The sequence below is a fragment of the Protopterus annectens genome, chromosome 7.part0 (assembly GCF_019279795.1).
Source record: "Protopterus annectens isolate FY-2018-M chromosome 7.part0, PAN1.0, whole genome shotgun sequence".
NCBI lineage: Eukaryota > Metazoa > Chordata > Ceratodontiformes > Protopteridae > Protopterus > Protopterus annectens.
In genome coordinates this window covers 961,783,040-961,800,203 of record NC_056739.1, presented here as the reverse complement: position 1 = coordinate 961,800,203, position 17,164 = coordinate 961,783,040, and the positions used below count along the sequence as shown (strand labels likewise).

The 17,164-nt window shown below is 39.7% G+C and overlaps 1 protein-coding gene across 4 annotated transcripts in view; it reads left to right on the top strand.

The window, feature by feature from the left end:
- LOC122806803 (protein SSUH2 homolog) overlaps positions 1-17,164 on the top strand; it is a 621,468-nt gene that overhangs the window by 537,047 nt on the left and 67,257 nt on the right. For all 4 annotated transcript variants that reach the window (XM_044077526.1, XM_044077524.1, XM_044077525.1 and 1 more), the window contains exon 11: positions 16,065-16,170. In XM_044077526.1, coding sequence (XP_043933461.1) covers positions 16,065-16,170 — 106 coding nt within the window. The remainder of the gene's footprint in view (positions 1-16,064; positions 16,171-17,164) is intronic.

Below are 17,164 nucleotides of genomic sequence, written 5' to 3'. Positions count from 1 at the left end.
ATGTAGATGTTCAAGTGTATTCACTGTTGCAGTCCTGGTTACCCTCCCTCCAGCCCCCTGACTTCTCTTGGCTATACTTTTCTTCTTGTTTAGTGTATTTCAGCTTTTTGGTGTATTTGCTTTTTGTTTGAGGTGTAACCTAACATATAATTGCTTTCCATTATGGAGGCACCTGACATCTGGGGCAAGAAAAACTGATGTAATGGCGTCTGCTGCATGTTTTACACCCCTAATGACCTGACATCATGGAAGAAGAGACAGCATCCGATACAGGAGTCCAAGACTTTAATATTCAGTCCAGCTGAGGGCTACCTGCAGGCAGATAACCCAAATGTAATGACTGCAACAGTGATTGCACTCGAACATCTACATTTATGGTAAATGTACACAACTGTACTTTCTAAATGCTCTGTCTAGTAGACTGTATAGCTCCTTCAGATGCCTGGTGGTGAAGGAAATTTTGTATATAGCCAAAGCTATAGCTAGGAGTCAGTATCATATAGCCCACTACAAGTGTGTGTGAACATCTTATCAGCCCATAGAGTTGTATAGTGAATGCTTTTGTTGGGTGAGAAGTTCAGCTTCAAGTGGCTTACACAGTAGTTACAGTAGTGGTGGTCACCATGGTCCACTGTCTGACATGCCAGAACATTGTTCCCTGCTGTAGATTCAGAGCTGTTACAGGGATATTTTAGTCTAAGGCAGTCTTGGAGATCCACAAACATCAGTTACTAAGTTACCACATAACCAAATAAACTGCAGGTAGAACTACTGACCTCTTAGAAATGGAATGTGACTGTCCAGCATATTGGTGCAGTGAGATGAAGCCTTTTCTGTTGCACATGTGGCATGAGTTGGATTAATTGACCAGGCTGTAAAGGGGTTAGCTGGGGAGGATGATTGTGGCTTGCCAAACCTGGGAGGATCGATAGCATGTATTTTTTTTTATTTTATTTTTTTTTATAGAAACAAGAATCATCTTTATTGAATTATCACTTATGACATAAGCAATCATGCATTTATATAAATTGAAACAAACTTTACTGAAGTATTTTCTGTTGCAAACATTATACATCACTTGCAATCTTCTGTATAGTCATTGTCAAACATTACATGGCTCATTCAATTACTGCCGTCCCTTAAACATCATTCCTACTCCAGAACATTATTCTGCATGTATCGTTCCTTCATTTTCCATTTTATTCTATGTAATTTGCGTGTATCTTTTTCTAAAGATTCCACAGTTCTTTTATGTCTGTTACTACATACACTATTTCTAGCATGGTCGATTTAGACTTTGATTTCCATTTTCTTGTAATTGCCTTTTTGGCAGCCACAAGAACTAAACTCAGCAAGGTCTTACCATGTGCAGGCAATTTAGATTCTGTATCACAGCTCTAAAAATCATTTCTGTAGTTACACCAATTTGCTTACCGAGAATATCTGACAGAGTAGTCTGCGGGGAATTTTTAAAAAGTCTGGCAGCTCATTACACTCACAAAAAATATGTTCTAATTTATCCATTTCTTCCCCAACATTTGCAGTCTACCCGAGGAAAAAATTCTTTGCAGTTTGCTTGGGGTATAAAAATATCTATGCAAACACCCTAAATCTTCTAGACCTGTTGCATATTTGGGAGCCATGCATATATCCTCCTGTTTTTGCTTTGTGAATTGCATATCCAGTCTCTCCTCCCAATCCTTTCTGATCTCCTCTGATTGATTCCTATATTATTTTGCAATATTTTATATGCCTACTAATTGTCCCTTTTTTAAGAGCAGTTTCTGTTCTAGGTTCTACTACAAACTCTACCAGCGCTGGTCTTTCACTTAGGACCTCCCTATTCCTTTCCATTTCCCTGTACTCTGTTATCAATCATTAAGAGGCAAGGCAATCTCTAGCCTGCAATCCAAATTAATTCTTGGCCTCTTCCCATATGATTACATTTCCCTCTGTAATTATTTGCTCCCAGTACCTTTGTTTTTTTGTCAGTATCTCCTATAAATTCTAGCCCCCTCTTGCCTGTTATCTGTACCTCTAATTGCAGTCATCCCTATTGCAGAATCTCCTTTCTCCATTCCTGTATTGGCTTAGTTCTTGGAATACTTTCCACTACATTTTCAATATAATTCTATATGGTTATTGTTATCCTTCTTAAAGATCTGTATCCAATATCCCAGTCTCTTCTTATTTCCTGAGATTCCCCCATTTCATCATCATTATCCCTTAACACTTAGATTAATAACTTTCTGCTTGGGCTATGTATAGGGGCCTTACCTGTCTAGCTCTGAAATACCCCTTCAGATTAGGAAATCAAATCCCAAATCACCTTGTTATTTTGGAAAGATCAGCTTATCCCACCTGAGTCTTGCCCTCTTCCCCTCCCAGATAGAGTCTTTCAACTCTTTATTAATTGCTATTCACAACTTCTCCTATGGCTGATAAAAAATATGCCTGACATGTAGAAAACTAAAGGGACAAAGACATTTTCACTGCTTTTAACTTCCTATGCATATCCATAAAACAGAGCTTCCAGTTTCTCAGGTTTTTATATTATCTTTTGTTTAGTTTCTTCCCACATATATTTAGCTGTCATAATAGAATCCTTTTAAATCCCTACTCTTAAGTACTTAATTTTATCATGTCCCCATAAATATGGGTATTGCTGAACCAAACTGTATGTGGGTACATAATTTACAGCTATTGATTTTGTTTTGTATTCATTACTTTTTTTCCCTAAAAGAGTTGAAAGTGTCTCAGAATGTTCCACAACACTGAAATGACATTCTCTAGTTTTATCAGGTACAAAATAATATCATTTGCAAATGATTACCATACCAGGTATATCCTTGAATTTCTGAGTCCGTTTTTTTTTTTTTTTTGCCAATGGTTCTAAATAGAACTCAAATAGTAAAGAGGAAATAGGATGCCCCTGTCTGGTTCCTATGCTCCAAAAGAACTTGCCCCCCCCCCACACACTTATATTTTCATATCCGGTCCCTCATATGTCCTCCTAATCAACGTTGTAATTTTAACAAGGAATGCAAATGCTTCCATTGCCCGACTCATAAAATGCCAGCTTACTCTATCAAATGCTTTCTCTACATCAAGACTCACCAACAGCAGTGGTATTTTCTTACATTCTGCTTTCCAGTGGATTATTCTGTTAATGTTGTCAAATATTTGCCTGATCTCCACAAAACAAAATTGCTCCATATCTATCAATGTTGTCATCACCTTTGCCTTTCTTTTAGCCATTATAGACATAAACACTTTATAATCATAGTTTAGAATCAAAATGGGCCTATATGAAGCTGGATCTGATGGGTCTTTACTATCTTTAGGTGTTAGTGTTACCATCGCTTTCTTCCAGGATGTTGGTGCTTCTACTATTAAAATACCATCCAACAAAACCTTCCAGATCTTTATCATTTTCTTCCCTGCTAGCTTCCAGACTTTCACAGGAATACCATCTCTTCCTGGAGACATTCCTGTAGATTGGTCATGCATCACCATTTTATTTCATTTCCTTGTATCCTAACTGTTAACCTTGGCATATTTATTCTGTAAATCTTTCCATTTGAACTTTTTTTTATTTCCGAATTTCTCTGGTGTTATATAGATTTTCTCAAAATTTCCAAAATATTTCTAATACCTCTACAGGATCTCTGGTGATTTTCCTTGTTATAGGCTTCCTAAGATTGCCAAAAATCCTTTCTACATTCTGTTGTCAGAGCTGTTGTGCTAAAAGTTTTTGTGCTGTGGAGATGTTATCAAAATACAGTTGCTTAACAGCAGTCTTTCTAAGCTCATGCATATTGTCCAGATACTCCCTTATTTTTTGTTTAGCACTCTGCAGTTGCGCCTCTCCTTGTTCTGTGAGATCCCCCGTATTCTGCAGTACTTTAACCTTTGACAGCCACTCTAAATAATTATTGTTGCTTCTTAACCATAACTATTTTGTGTTAATTCTACCCTATTTTTAAATTCCACTTTCATTTATTCCATTCCCTAGCTATATTTTTTGAAGAAGTTTCTGTCTTCTCTAATAACTGCTGAATAATTTCTACTACCCATTCCTTAAATTCCTCTCTATTTATCAAGTAGGTGGGGAAGCACCAGTGTCTCATTTTTATTTCATTACACTACATTTTTATTTTAGTTATTATTGACATATAATATGAAATAGTTATGGATGCATAACAAACCTTTCAGGTGAAATAAAATGTCTGTCTAGCCTAGCCCAGTTTTTGTACCTTGCTGAATATTATCTAAATTCTCTGAGCTCCTACTACTGCATTCACATCTTCCATACCAAATATTTGCATATATTTCTTCAATACTCTATCCTCGTTTGTTCTATTTTCCCCTATAGGTCCCCCAGATACATCCTTACTGTTGCAAATAAAATTCCTGTTCCCATCTATAAGTAATATTCCTGCTGAAAGCTGATTATTTCTCCTGGAATCATCTTAACCTTTATTGTTGCAGTTTTAGGTGGAATATAAATATATGATCTCTGCTTTTGCACTAGTCATGTAGCTGAACATCTACTTCCTTGCCAGTAGCCCTTACTACTGCAAATCTATTACTATTATCTTTTTTTTTCCTGTTCTGTCACTATTGGAGCTCCTCTAGCAGTTAATATAAGTGCTACCATTTCATTTGTCGCAGATATTCTGTTGAATAACCATTCTGAAACTTTAGCAAATTCACAAGCTCATTTCTTTCTAAACATGTCTCCTATAGCATAACTATTTGAGCTCTGTATTTTTAATGTGGTTCACTACTCTTTCTTATTTGTATGTACCTGTGAGACCATTCACATTCAAAGATAATATGGAAAGTGTTGTCATTGTGATAAGTTATTTCCACCTGTTATATACAACAGATTTTTTTTAATGTCTAGTTTCAACTTTTGTATTACATGTATACACTAATGTTTGTCAGGTTGATCTTTTATACAGTTGTTTCTTGTTACATCCATTTGAACCTGTGCCACATCTTGCAGACTTTTTGTTTTATGAAAACCTTCAAAATAAACACCCCTAACCTATTAACATAATACAGATATCCAAAACTATATACGTCTTCATGTTCAACCCTCCTAATAGGAACAATTGTCCCACATTGACAGTTATACTTACAGGCTTGAAATGACCTGTAATGAAAGTTATCCATGCTAAAATCCACAGCATAGCCTGTGCTTCTACTTACAGTAAATGTTGTCTGATTTTTTTCTTATCTTTATTCCTCTCCAAGATGTAGGCTGAGGGCTTGACTGTCTGCAGGCAAGAAGGTTAAAAATTAAAAATACAAAACATTAATAAATGTAATGATACTCTTGGCTAAAGATTAGTCAGAACTCGAGTTTCTTTTTACAATTTTTATGTTGAATGTAACACAAATTGTGGCTAACTTGAAAGAAGTGTGAAGAGAGGAAAGCCCTATACATGTTCAGAGCGGATAGCTTGAAAATTGTTGGGAGACTTTCTGGTGACCTTTGACATTGTCCTAGATCAGAAACCATGTATCACATGCAGAATAATTTATGGTGGTTATCTGCAGTAAGTATGTGAGTTGCAATTCCTGTAGTTTAGAATTTGTAGACCTCTAAATGAAGAGTAATGTGCTAACAGTAGTGTCATCTGCACAGCTCACAGTCTGTGTCACCTAAGTTGCTTTGCTTTTTGTGGATCTAGCCTGTATACACTGTGAGAGATTTGGGTTGTGCCTTCTTAGCACAGTGAACCCTTGATTTGGGATGAAGTGTTGGATTCATTGAGCAATATTTTAATTAATAACCAAAAGCATGTCCTTATTGCTGGCATGTAGTGCCCTTAGCCATAGCATCTTCACTCATGTCCCCAAATTTGATCTTTACCTAAGCCATTTGGTTAGTAATGGTTTTACTGGTAGAAAACAAGAACATCCTTTGTTTTGACATATTATGCAAATGTACTGTTACTTGGAAAGAATTATTGGAGTAATTTCCTTAAATTTTAACTTGATGAGTCTGTATACAAATTTATATACACGTCAAAAGTTTTATCTTTCACCCTATTGTTTTCTGCAGTCTTCTGAAATAGTTTACTTTCTGCTAAGATTTAGTATTCATAAATCTGCGATATCTAATAGGTTCATAGGTTCATACTAGGCTATCTGTCCTAGGGCATTTATAAGCCTAGCCAGAGTGTGTTTGGCTTTCGCCACCGATTTTAAAATAATTTTGATATGCCCTTTTTCGAGGTTAGTATAATGTGCCTCTGTCTAACAGTGACACAGAAGTGATACCTGGGGTAAACCTATGATCTCCCATCTACTCATCAAGATTCCTCTTGAAGAGAGTCAGTGAGGGACTCTGCCTAACCTGGGCTGGGATTTTATTCCAGAGTGAAGGGAGCCTCTGGGTTATGAATCTGTCCATCCAGCATGTCCTATTTATTTCAGTGCTGAGGTTCAAGTCTCTCGAGCGCGTAGCTCGATGGGATTTGGATTTTCTGAGGTGCAGCATGTCCATTAATTCCGGGTTGGACATGGCTTTATACGTCAGGCACAGATCACCTCTGAGCAGGCGGTATGCCACTGAGTAGAGCTGGAGTTTCTTTAACTGGGCAGCATATGGCATCTGTTTGAGCCCTTTGATCCTCTTGGTGAGGTACTTTTGGGGTCTTTCCAGTTGCTGCAGGTGTCTGGTAAGGTACATCCCAAAAGGGGCATTGTACTCAATTATGGGCCTGATGAGGGATGAGTAAAGAGGCACGATGACCTCCCCTGATCTAGATGCGAATCCCTTCATGATTAGGTGGGCTATATAAAATGTTTTTCTAACCACTTTGGCCACATGGTTGTCAAATGAGAGATTGCTATCAACTTGGGTCCCCAGGTCCCTAATTACTTCTTCTGTACTTAATGGATTACCACCTATGTGGTAATTTGTGGGCACTTTGTTTTTGCCAAAGGGGATGACTATACACTTTTTGGCGTTTAGCTTGAGGCCATGGCTCTGGCACCAGTTGTCTGTTTCTATGAGGCCCTTTTGGAGGATGCTTGTGTCGGCTGGAGTGTCGATTATGGCGCCCAGTTTGCAGTCATCTGCAAACTTGGTCAGCCACAGTCCTTCCGTGTTGGCCTGTACCTCCAAAAAATATATACCGAACAAGAGAGGTCCCAGGACTGAGCCTTGTGGGATGCCACTTGTAACTGGTTTGGAGTCTGACATGGCTCCAGCAATTCTAACCATGTGGGTTCTGTCCTTGAGCCAGTTTGCAACCCATCTAGTGACATAGGGGTTTATATTTAAGCTGGTGAGCTTATCTATAATGCCCGAGTGCGGTATTGAATCGAAGGCTTTTGCGAGGTCCAGGTAGGCTGTGTGGACCACCTTCGCCTCGTCAATGGCCTTAGTGACTGTTTCAAAGAAATCAACCAGGTTTAAGAGGCAGGATCTGCCCTTAACAAAGCCAAACTGGGTAGGATCCAGTGTCTGTAGGTCCCCAATATCTTTATTTATGAGGTCCATGATGATCCTTTCCATAGCTTTGCAGACCAAGCTAGTCAGGCTTATGGGGCGATAGTTTCCAGGATCCGTTGAGGCACCACCTTTGTGGAGAAGGGCCACTTTTGTTGTACGCCACTCTTTGGGTACATATCCTGTAGTAAGGCTGAGATTGAACAGTAGTTTTATGTTTGGGTTTAGCTCTTTTTGGAGTTCATGTAGGACGCAGCCCGGGACACCGTCTGGTCCCATTGATGCTGTGTTTTTTGCTTTGGAGAGGGCAGCTCTTACCTGAGCATCTGAGATGTCAAGGGGGGCAGCACTCTGCTGGGATAGATATTTGCCCTTTTGGTGGGGAGGGGGCGGGGGGTTGCACTGAACCTGTCAGCTAGGATGTTGGCAATGTTTGTGGGTTCGGTGTTTTTTTTGTCATTTTGGACTAATTCTGAGCATATCTGGGAATTCCCACCCAGGTTCCTAACATAACTAAAGAAAGTCTTGTGATTATCCTTAGTGTCCTGTGCAATTTTTCTCTCGAAACTGGCCTTAGACGATTTTATGAGTGCCCGTAGTTTTTTGTTAATACTGATCAGAGATGCCTTCCCTTTTTGGGATTTTGCTCTATCATGTAGTAGCTTCCTCCTTCTATTGTATAGGTTGTTTATGGCTGGGGTCCACCAGACAGGACGTCTGCCTTTGGAGGATTGGGTCTTGGTTTTATTTGGGATTGCATGATCCATGCATTCCTGAAGGTGTTCATAGAATGCATTTATAAAGGATTCTGCGGTCTGGGCCGTATTTTCCACAGGCCTGGGGGCTTTGAAGGATTTCACCTCAGTTTTGAGGAGTGTGAAATTTGCATTAGAGAAGTTTTTCACTGTGGTTTTCAGGGCAGGGGGTGGAGTCAGGATGTGAATATCCAGTGAGATTAGTTTATGGTCTGATCTTACCAATGAGGGATAAACTTCTGGTCTGGAGCATAGAGTCCCCATGTTGGTGATGATCAGGTCCAGTATGTTTTCCCCTCTTGTGGGAGTGGTAACAAGTTGTTCCATAGCATTTGAGTTTATAAATTCTAGGAACCTTTGGGTTAGGGTGTTGGAGCTAGAGTAATGCTCCCAGTCTATGTTTGGGTAGTTGAAGTCACCCAATATAGTGGTGTTTGGAGAGACCTTCATATTTTCCAGTGTTCTCAGGAAGGCCGAGTGGAGTTCCGGGGTTTGGGAGGGTGGTCTGTAGCAGGCTATAAACTGGAAGGCAGTTTTACCCACTGTTAGTTGCACATGGATAGTCCCTGATGCTTTGTGCTGTGCCACCAACCTGGAGGTGGGTATCTTTGACGAATATTGATACTCCCCCTCCTTTTGTGGTTCGGTCCAAGTTTTGGGGCCGAAAAGCATGGTATGAGGTATAACCTGGTAGTGCTGGGGTGCTCTCGGGAGCCTTGAACCAGGTTTCTGTTACTGCAAAGATCTCTATGTTCTCCATGCTAAGGAGAGTTTCCAGTGCGTGCATCTTGAGGTTTAGACTTGTTCTGGCATTGAGTAGCATTACTCTTAGTTTCTTATCCCTTGTGATACCTATGGAGGTGTGTTTGTCTTTTGAGCCTTGCCTAAATAAAGGCACTATGGGGGTAGCAAGAGCCTTTGCCAATATCCGAAAGCCCAGGGGTGACAGGTGCAAGCCGTCCCTAGCGAAGCATCGTGGCTTGTCGAGCATGTTATCCCAGGCTGACAGGCATTGGATCCCCTTTGAATGACACCAATACTTAAGCCAATTGTTGAAATTGATCATCTTGTCTTCATATTATGGCATCATTCTTGGTGAGGGTAAGATGCTACTCATGGACAGGGTCATACCAGCCTGGGCTACATGCTCAGAGAGCTCCTCTATGTCTCTTTTCATGTAGTCCAGGGAGGTACGTCTCAGGTCATTCACACCAGCATGGACAATGACTGAGTCATATTTGTACTTGCCTTGGAGTGACCTGAGTGCTTGTGTTGTGGCGGATCCTAGCGCCCGACAGGCAGCTCACCGTGACCTTCTCCTTGTTCAGCCTGGTGAGTGGGACGTCACTGTGCCTGATGATAGAGTCACCTATTTCAAGTGTATCAGGTGTGTTGTTTAGCCTTAAGGGCTGTGACTGTTTGGCACACTGGCTTTGTGAGCTATGTGTTGTAAGTGTTTTGTTTTGGGGTAGCGGTTGCTTGGGTGTCTGCTTTGGAGGTCTCTGCTGCTTAGGCAGATTTTTATTTAGAGCCTCCGTGTATGTTTTTGTGTGTTTATGTGTTTGGTTTGCTGTCGTGGTAGGTCTATGTGAGACTTGAATTGTAGTGAGTGTGGTTTCCTTCTCCTCCTGACTGGTTACGCCAGTACTGAGTTGAGGGAGCTTAGCCTCCAGTTTGGCTATATGGTTGCATCTCTCACATGTGTTGGAATTTGTTGGGAGGAAGAGAGGGTTGTCTGTGTACATGAGGCAGTTGTAACATTGCCTCAAGATTCCCAGATTCACCAGCTGGACCGGAGATGAGATTGACAACTGACCTTTGGACATGCTAGAATAGTATTGGGAATTCCTTTATAATTGAAAAAAAAGGCTAATGGGGAACAAGGTACTCAAGGGGAGTTTGTGAGGGTGTAGTGCTTTTAATTTTTTAGTGCTGACTTATATAATTGCTTTAGTGGGCAAGTGCCAGGTAACTTAAATGCAATGTGTTACAGGTAACTTAAATGCAAATACGACAAACAGTAACTTTCTTTCAAGTGAAACAAGGGAGTAAGTACAGTAAGCAATGCAGATATCACTAGGGATCCGCAGAAGAGCTGAAAAGCCGTGTTTAGGTGGAATTAGCATTTCAGGGAAATAACAAGCAAACAAACAACAAGCATACAAACAAAGCTAGATTCAGCAGGCCTGGATCTAGTCTATGCTACAGCAAACAAGGTGTACAAATTTCAGTAAGAAACAGTTCAAATATGCAGGCACTATAAGCCTTTAACCAGAAATTCCCAGCTCAGAAGGGCAGAGTCCAGCCTCTCCTCCCACAAGAGTGCAGACCACGAACCTTCTTAATGTAAAATAACTGGCCTGAAGCCCAAGTGCTTAAACCAGAACTAATATACTTTTAGAATAACAGACACTGAGCCGTCAATCAGCAGTTCCCAACTTTGAAGGATGTAAGCTACCTGTCCTGCCACCACAGTGCAGGCCACAAACCTTCCTAATGTAAAACAACTGGTGTGCAGCCCAAGTGCGTAATCCAAAAGACTTAGAATGATAGCTACACTTTAATCAAGTTACTACCAAGCAGTAATAAATACAATTGATTACTTTAAAGAATGCCTGGATTAGTGCTCAAGTTATACAAACAAAGCTAGATTCAGCAGGCCAGGATCTAGTCTATGCTACAGCAAACAAGGTGTACCAATTTCAGTAAGAAGCAGTTAAAATATGTAGGCACTTTAAGCCTTTAACCAGAAATTCCCAGCTCAGAAGGGCAGAGTCCAGCCTCTCCTCCCACAAGAGTGCAGATCACAAACCCTTCTAATGTAAAATAACTGGCCTGAAGCCCAAGTGCTTAAACCAGAATTAATACACTTTTAGAATAACAGACACTGAGCCCTCAAGCAGCAGTTCCCAACTTAGAAGGATGTAAGCTACCTATTCTGCCACAACAGTGCAGACCACAAACCTTCTTAATGTAAAACAACTGGTCTGAAGCCCAAGTGCTTAAACTAAAAGGCTAAGAATGAGGTACACCAAGCAGTAATAAATAAAATTGAGTACTTTTTAAGATGACGCAAAAGCAAAATAAAGTAGGAAGAAACACAAATACAGTAAAAGCAGATAATTTTTTTTTTCAGAAAAGTAGCAAAAACAGTAGTAAAAACAATTCACATGCAGTGTAAGCTGGCACACTTGAGTATGTAGCAATATTAGTCCACACCCAGTTTGAAAAAATGTAATTAAATTAAAAAGGACTAAAAGCAAGTGCAGAAAGGGTTTATTAGGTTGAATGCGGTAAAGAGATGGGACTGGGAGAGTGTCCTAGATCAAATCTACAGTGGGGCGGGCACTGCAAAAGCCACCAAATTTAAACTACAACCAAGAACAGGGAGTGGGGTGGGGAAACCAGTTTCAACAGAGATGTGAGGAATCAGAGTGCAAATTATAAAACCAAAAAAATATATACTGATCTCTGTATATTTGCAGAACAGTAAGACAACAGATATCTAAGCAACAATTTAGCTCTATAATACAGAAAAATATACTCAGCTCTATATATTTGCAGATAGTCTTGTAAGGCTGTCTCTCAACACACAGGTTCCACTTTAAAATGTTAAAAGAGGCAAAAGCAAAATAAGGTAATAAAGTAGGAAGAAACACAAATACAGTAAGGCAGATGAAGTGCAAAATTTTTTTTTTTTTTGAGATGGAGGAAACAGAGCAGATTAAGATACTATAGGGGAATGCCCTTCCCAAGTGCTACCTCTGTACACTGCAGAGGAGATGGGACCGGTAAGAGTATCCAAAATCAAAATATGATAGAAACTAAGTATCTTTAAGAGGAGATGTGAAGTTGGGCCAACAAAAAATGATATACTTCTCCAGTCTACTGCATTTGGTGAATGAAGTTTACTGCCTTTGTTTGCTGGAATTCATACTTCCCATGGTCTACTGAGTGATGATCCCTGATATCAGGATTAAGAAGCCTATTCATGGTCATAGTTCTCCATTCCTATTCTTTTGCTGACAGTGACATCTCATGCCCCAGCACTTAACACAGGAATGTGTCCTTGCATTTGCTTCTGGAAAAGAAAAGGCTAGGCCTAAGCCACTTAAGACTTATAAGGTATTAATTTGATCATAAGACACCAGAGTAAGACCATCATTACATTCGCCTCATCTTTCTTGATCGTTTGCTTGCCGATTCTAACTCCTGTCAATGTCAGTAGCTCACCAGCACCATTCATTCCTATCGTCTGTTCAGATTTGTGGTGTTCATCTTTTGTTGTTCCCTTGGAGTGACAGGAGCAGGAGTTTTGTTACAGACATAAGCATTATTTGAGAGAAAATATGGAGAGAAACTTTGCATAAAGCACACAAGCATGAAGTATTGGTTAATCAGCTAGTCCTGTGGCCCAGAGGTTTAGCAGCTCTTTTGAAGGTCACTTTTTTCCATAGTTGGGGATCACAGTAGCAGAACTGTCACTCATCAGATATTTATCCATGTGCATCTGCAACATGACTTGACTGTCATCCAGTATATGCAGCACTCGTTTTCACATTGTTAATGCAGGAAACTGTTTCTGTAGGGAGTGACTGACTGGCTGCAGATGTGTTACATCATTGTTGCCTGGTCTAGCATCAGTGATGTTCATCGTGTTGCAGTCATTACTGTTGGGTTATCCTGCTGGCAGGCTACCCGCAGCGCTCGTTTTCACATTGTTAATGCAGGAAACTGTTTCTGTAGGGAGTGAATGATTGGCTGCAGATGTGTTACATCATTGTTGCCTGGTCTTGCAGCAGTGTTTTTTATAAACCTGATTGATTGCTCACTGGGGAGTCCTCATCATAAATGTTATTAAATAAAAATTTTTTGTGGCAGTACAGTTGCACACTAATGTTGTTGCTCATCATTGCTCTGCTGAGCACAACACTGATGGTTTGGCAGGTTTAGGGATAGCCTTAGTTTCCCATCTTACTCATTAAGTGGTCTTGGATCTCTCCTTTTGTACTAGTCATGTAGTTGAACATCTAGTCCATCACTGACAATGGCTTTACTGCATTTTAAGTTTTCAGTATAAGCAGGGAGACTGGAGTTCACTGAAACTAGCTGAAGACTAAAGTTTAAAGCCAGCACTGTAGCTTAAAGGGATAGAGCCCTGAATATAGCCCATAAGAACTGAGTTGAATTATCAGCTCTCATATCTGAGGAGCTTGCAGAGAGGACGGGCATGCCCATCCGGGGGGGGGGGGGGTGAAAAGGGATGGGAGCATGCACAGGGCACACACTGGGGTTAGATTTTCCTGGCAGGAACTGGAGAAATCACAGCAGAGTGCTTCCTGATGGTGATCAGGACAGCTTAATCAGTTCCTTTTGGAAATGAGGAGTGGGCTGGTGCAGCCCTCCCATTTTTATGGATGACCTTCTGGCTGTTATCAGATACACATGGCGGAATCAGGACGCTTGTAGATAAAACATTTCTGGCAGCAATGTAATGTAGATCTGGGATGCCATGATCTCCGCTGCAACCCAAACCCTTATTAGAATTAGGTCAGGGGAGTCCTGGAGAGGTAGGTAGAGCTGAAGATTGAGGACAGGCACTGGAGTCAGCTTGTAGGAGACAAAACTAGCTGCAAAAGCTGCAAAAAATAAAGTTTAAAGTTTTAGTGCACTATGTCAATATCCTAGAATTCTAATCTGTTACATTTATTTAGATGGTTTGGGTGAAACACAATTTTCTAAATGTACTTTTTCATTTTCTTTTTGAACATTTGCTGCTGCTTTTGTGTGATTATAAACAAGAGTAAAGGCATTTCATATTATGTTAAAATTGCGTATCATTTTGTGGGTTGGTGGAAGGTTTGCAAGATAGGTAGGGCATTTTATCGTAGGTTGCATCATTAACTATTACATCGTTTAAGGTTCACATGCACAAGGTTATTGTCAATCATAGTATTTTTTCCTTTATTTTACTGTTTTCATAATCAGAAAATTCTCTGTCATTATTTACTGTTGTGGCAGGTACATCCACCTTTTTTTTTCCACCTCAGTTTACAGTATTGTCTGCCTCGGTTTTCAGTATTGTCCTAATACGTCTTCTTAACATTTTTTACTATTACATGGTGTTTCTTACCCCACCCCCGATCTGTCTATATAAGTTATTTTGTTTATTAAGAGATTCATCTTTTTACTTCTGTCTCTGACATGATTTATTTTCTTCATTGTAATATTCACCCTTTAAACCATCCAAGGCCAGATTCCTAAAGGTTACCACAAAGCGTCCACCATGTGTACATTTAACATAACCTTTCTGAGTGAGTAGACAGTGCAAGCATTGTCGGATAGCTGTTGTTGAATTCAGATGTGTACACTTTGTGGTAACCTTTAGGAATCTGGCTTGCAATATTTTCCTTGTTGCCAAACGTCTTTACTTTCATCACTTTCTAAGTCCGGTTTACAATTACAGTTGCCACACTTTTGAAGGCTTTTATTCTTCTGTCTTCTTGACCAGTTCTGTTATCATTATTTATTGTTTATTATTTTTTTGCTACTTTGAGGAGAAATGCTTTGCTCTGAAAGCTGACCATGATGCGTTGCAGCAAGGGAAAGAAAGACATCCACGCGGGAACCTGTGTAATTTGTGCAGGCTGAAAACAACAGGATCAGAGCTGTGAGTTTTCACAGATCTAGTTAATTACCTGCCCTAGTGATCTTCCTCAAATCAGAAGATCAGCAGTGACAGCAGAGTGTTTCTCAGTTAGACTTAGCCCCCATGATGGGCGTCCTACTAGCTGTAGCCTCCGTGATGGGCGTCCTACTAGCTGTAGCCATCACTGTGTTAGTATTAGCCCCCATGGTGGGCATCCTGCTAGCTGTAGCCATCACTGTGATGGTATTATCCCCAGGATGGGCATCCTACTAGATGTAGCCATCACTAAGTCTTAGACATCCGTGATGTGTATCCCACCAGTTACAGCCTACTTTCTCTAATTATTTTTATTCCCCGTCCAGTGTTTGAGTACTACCGTATCATGCTTCTGTCCTGAAAAAGGGTGATACTAGTATAGTCTGAAACCATAGTAAGCAAATTGACAGATAAATAAAAACATTTACAGCTCAAACAGAAAAATGAGAGCGGTGGAAGAATAGTCAAGCGAATAAATCGGCAAATGTGGCATATGTCTGGGCTTTTGGTGATGTTAAAGTGTAACAATGTGTAACTAGAGAGTGCTGTGAAGAAGTGTTGCAGAAAAGAAACAAAGGTTGAGCAACTTCAAAATATTCTATTTATTTTAACAGACCTGTTTCTGCTATTGAGGTGGTGAGCGAATAGCCTGCGTGACGCTAAACAGTATACTTTATCTTCAAATATAACTGCCTTATTTTACTTAGATATTCTCATTGTAACAAAAAATAAATAAAAGTAGGCAAAATGTGTGCCCCATTATACTTTTCAGTAAAAGTATATACTATCTCCTCTTCTGTAAATGTTTATTTTTTTTTTATCAAAGGGTTTGCTAAGACATTTGACCTAAAACTGGCAGGTGTTGGGCTTGAAATTGAACACATTCAGGATGTCCACTAGTTATCTGTTTAGAGCTTACTGTATGGGAAGCAGGTTGCACAGTTTTATTCAACCTGTTTGACATTGTTTTGGATCTTTTTTCTGATGATTGTGGGGTTGCATGTTTTTGTTTTTAAACAGTCGCATGCTTAAAGATCATCTCCCAGGGGATCAGTAACTTGCTGAAATCAGTTCTGTAGTTTGTATTTGTATTTCTCTGTGTCAAAGTCGACTGTCCAACGATGGACTAATTTGTGATGTTTATAATTTACAGGGAAACCCACCGATTCGAATATGTAGTGGACCAAGAGTCAGGATTTCCAAATGACCTACTTAAAAAGGTTACAGGGTCAAATCTTTTTATAGATCAGAACCTCATGGTAAGGAATTGACAAACTTTGAAACACTTAAGGTAAACTGTGTACTGGTTTCACAAATGAAAAATAAAGCACCATTATGTGGTGACAGTATTGTTATATTACTTCTACTCATCTCTAGACTCTAAAGTTCAAGTCATGACCTAATGTTATTTTTTCTTTGGATACTACTGTATATTCTCCTAATGCCAATATTTTTTTCTACATGTCCTCTGGTTCCTTCCAGTTTACACACATGCAGCTTAATTTAACTGGCTACTCTGAGCTGACATGTATAGCATCTTTCCTTATGGACCAGTAATGTCTGAAATAGGTCCACAATGACCAGTTTGCTTACCTAATTAACACATGATTATATAAGCACCTGCTAACCCCAGTATTGTTGCAGTATCCTGGAATGAATTATGTTTAAAAAGACAAAGCCATAGGTGTTGCTGTTTTCCACAGACGGACTCAAAATAGCATTCCTTTGAAAACTGACATTAGCTGTCTGGTATTGCACCTAGGATTCCTTAAGTGCAGAAATCACCTGTAGGAGTTTCAGATCTTCATTAGGAGTAGTTTAGTCAACATGTGAAAGTTTTAGAACTTCTAGCACCAGTTACTTACACTCCGTGGTGGATTATTTTAACTAGTTGGTAAATAAAGCCATACCCACTGACATACATGCCACAGTATTTAAAACACTACTACAAATATACAGTTGTCCCCATCTTAACATTCTGCACTTGAGTTATGTGAAGTGACAGCAAAACAGAACTGATTGATTTTTGTATTCTAAAACTTTTTTTGTCATATTTAGTAGAAATACGTTTTGCAGCTGCAGATGCAGACAGTTTATTACTGTGACAATCTGACTTTAGTGTATGCTGATTAGGGCCAAGTTGTAATATTGGCAGCAGTTATTTTATTTATTTTGTTTAGTTTCACTTAGCATATCACAGGTTTTCAAGTCAAGCATGTGACATTCCTTCCAGCTGTCTGTGTAGGATACAGA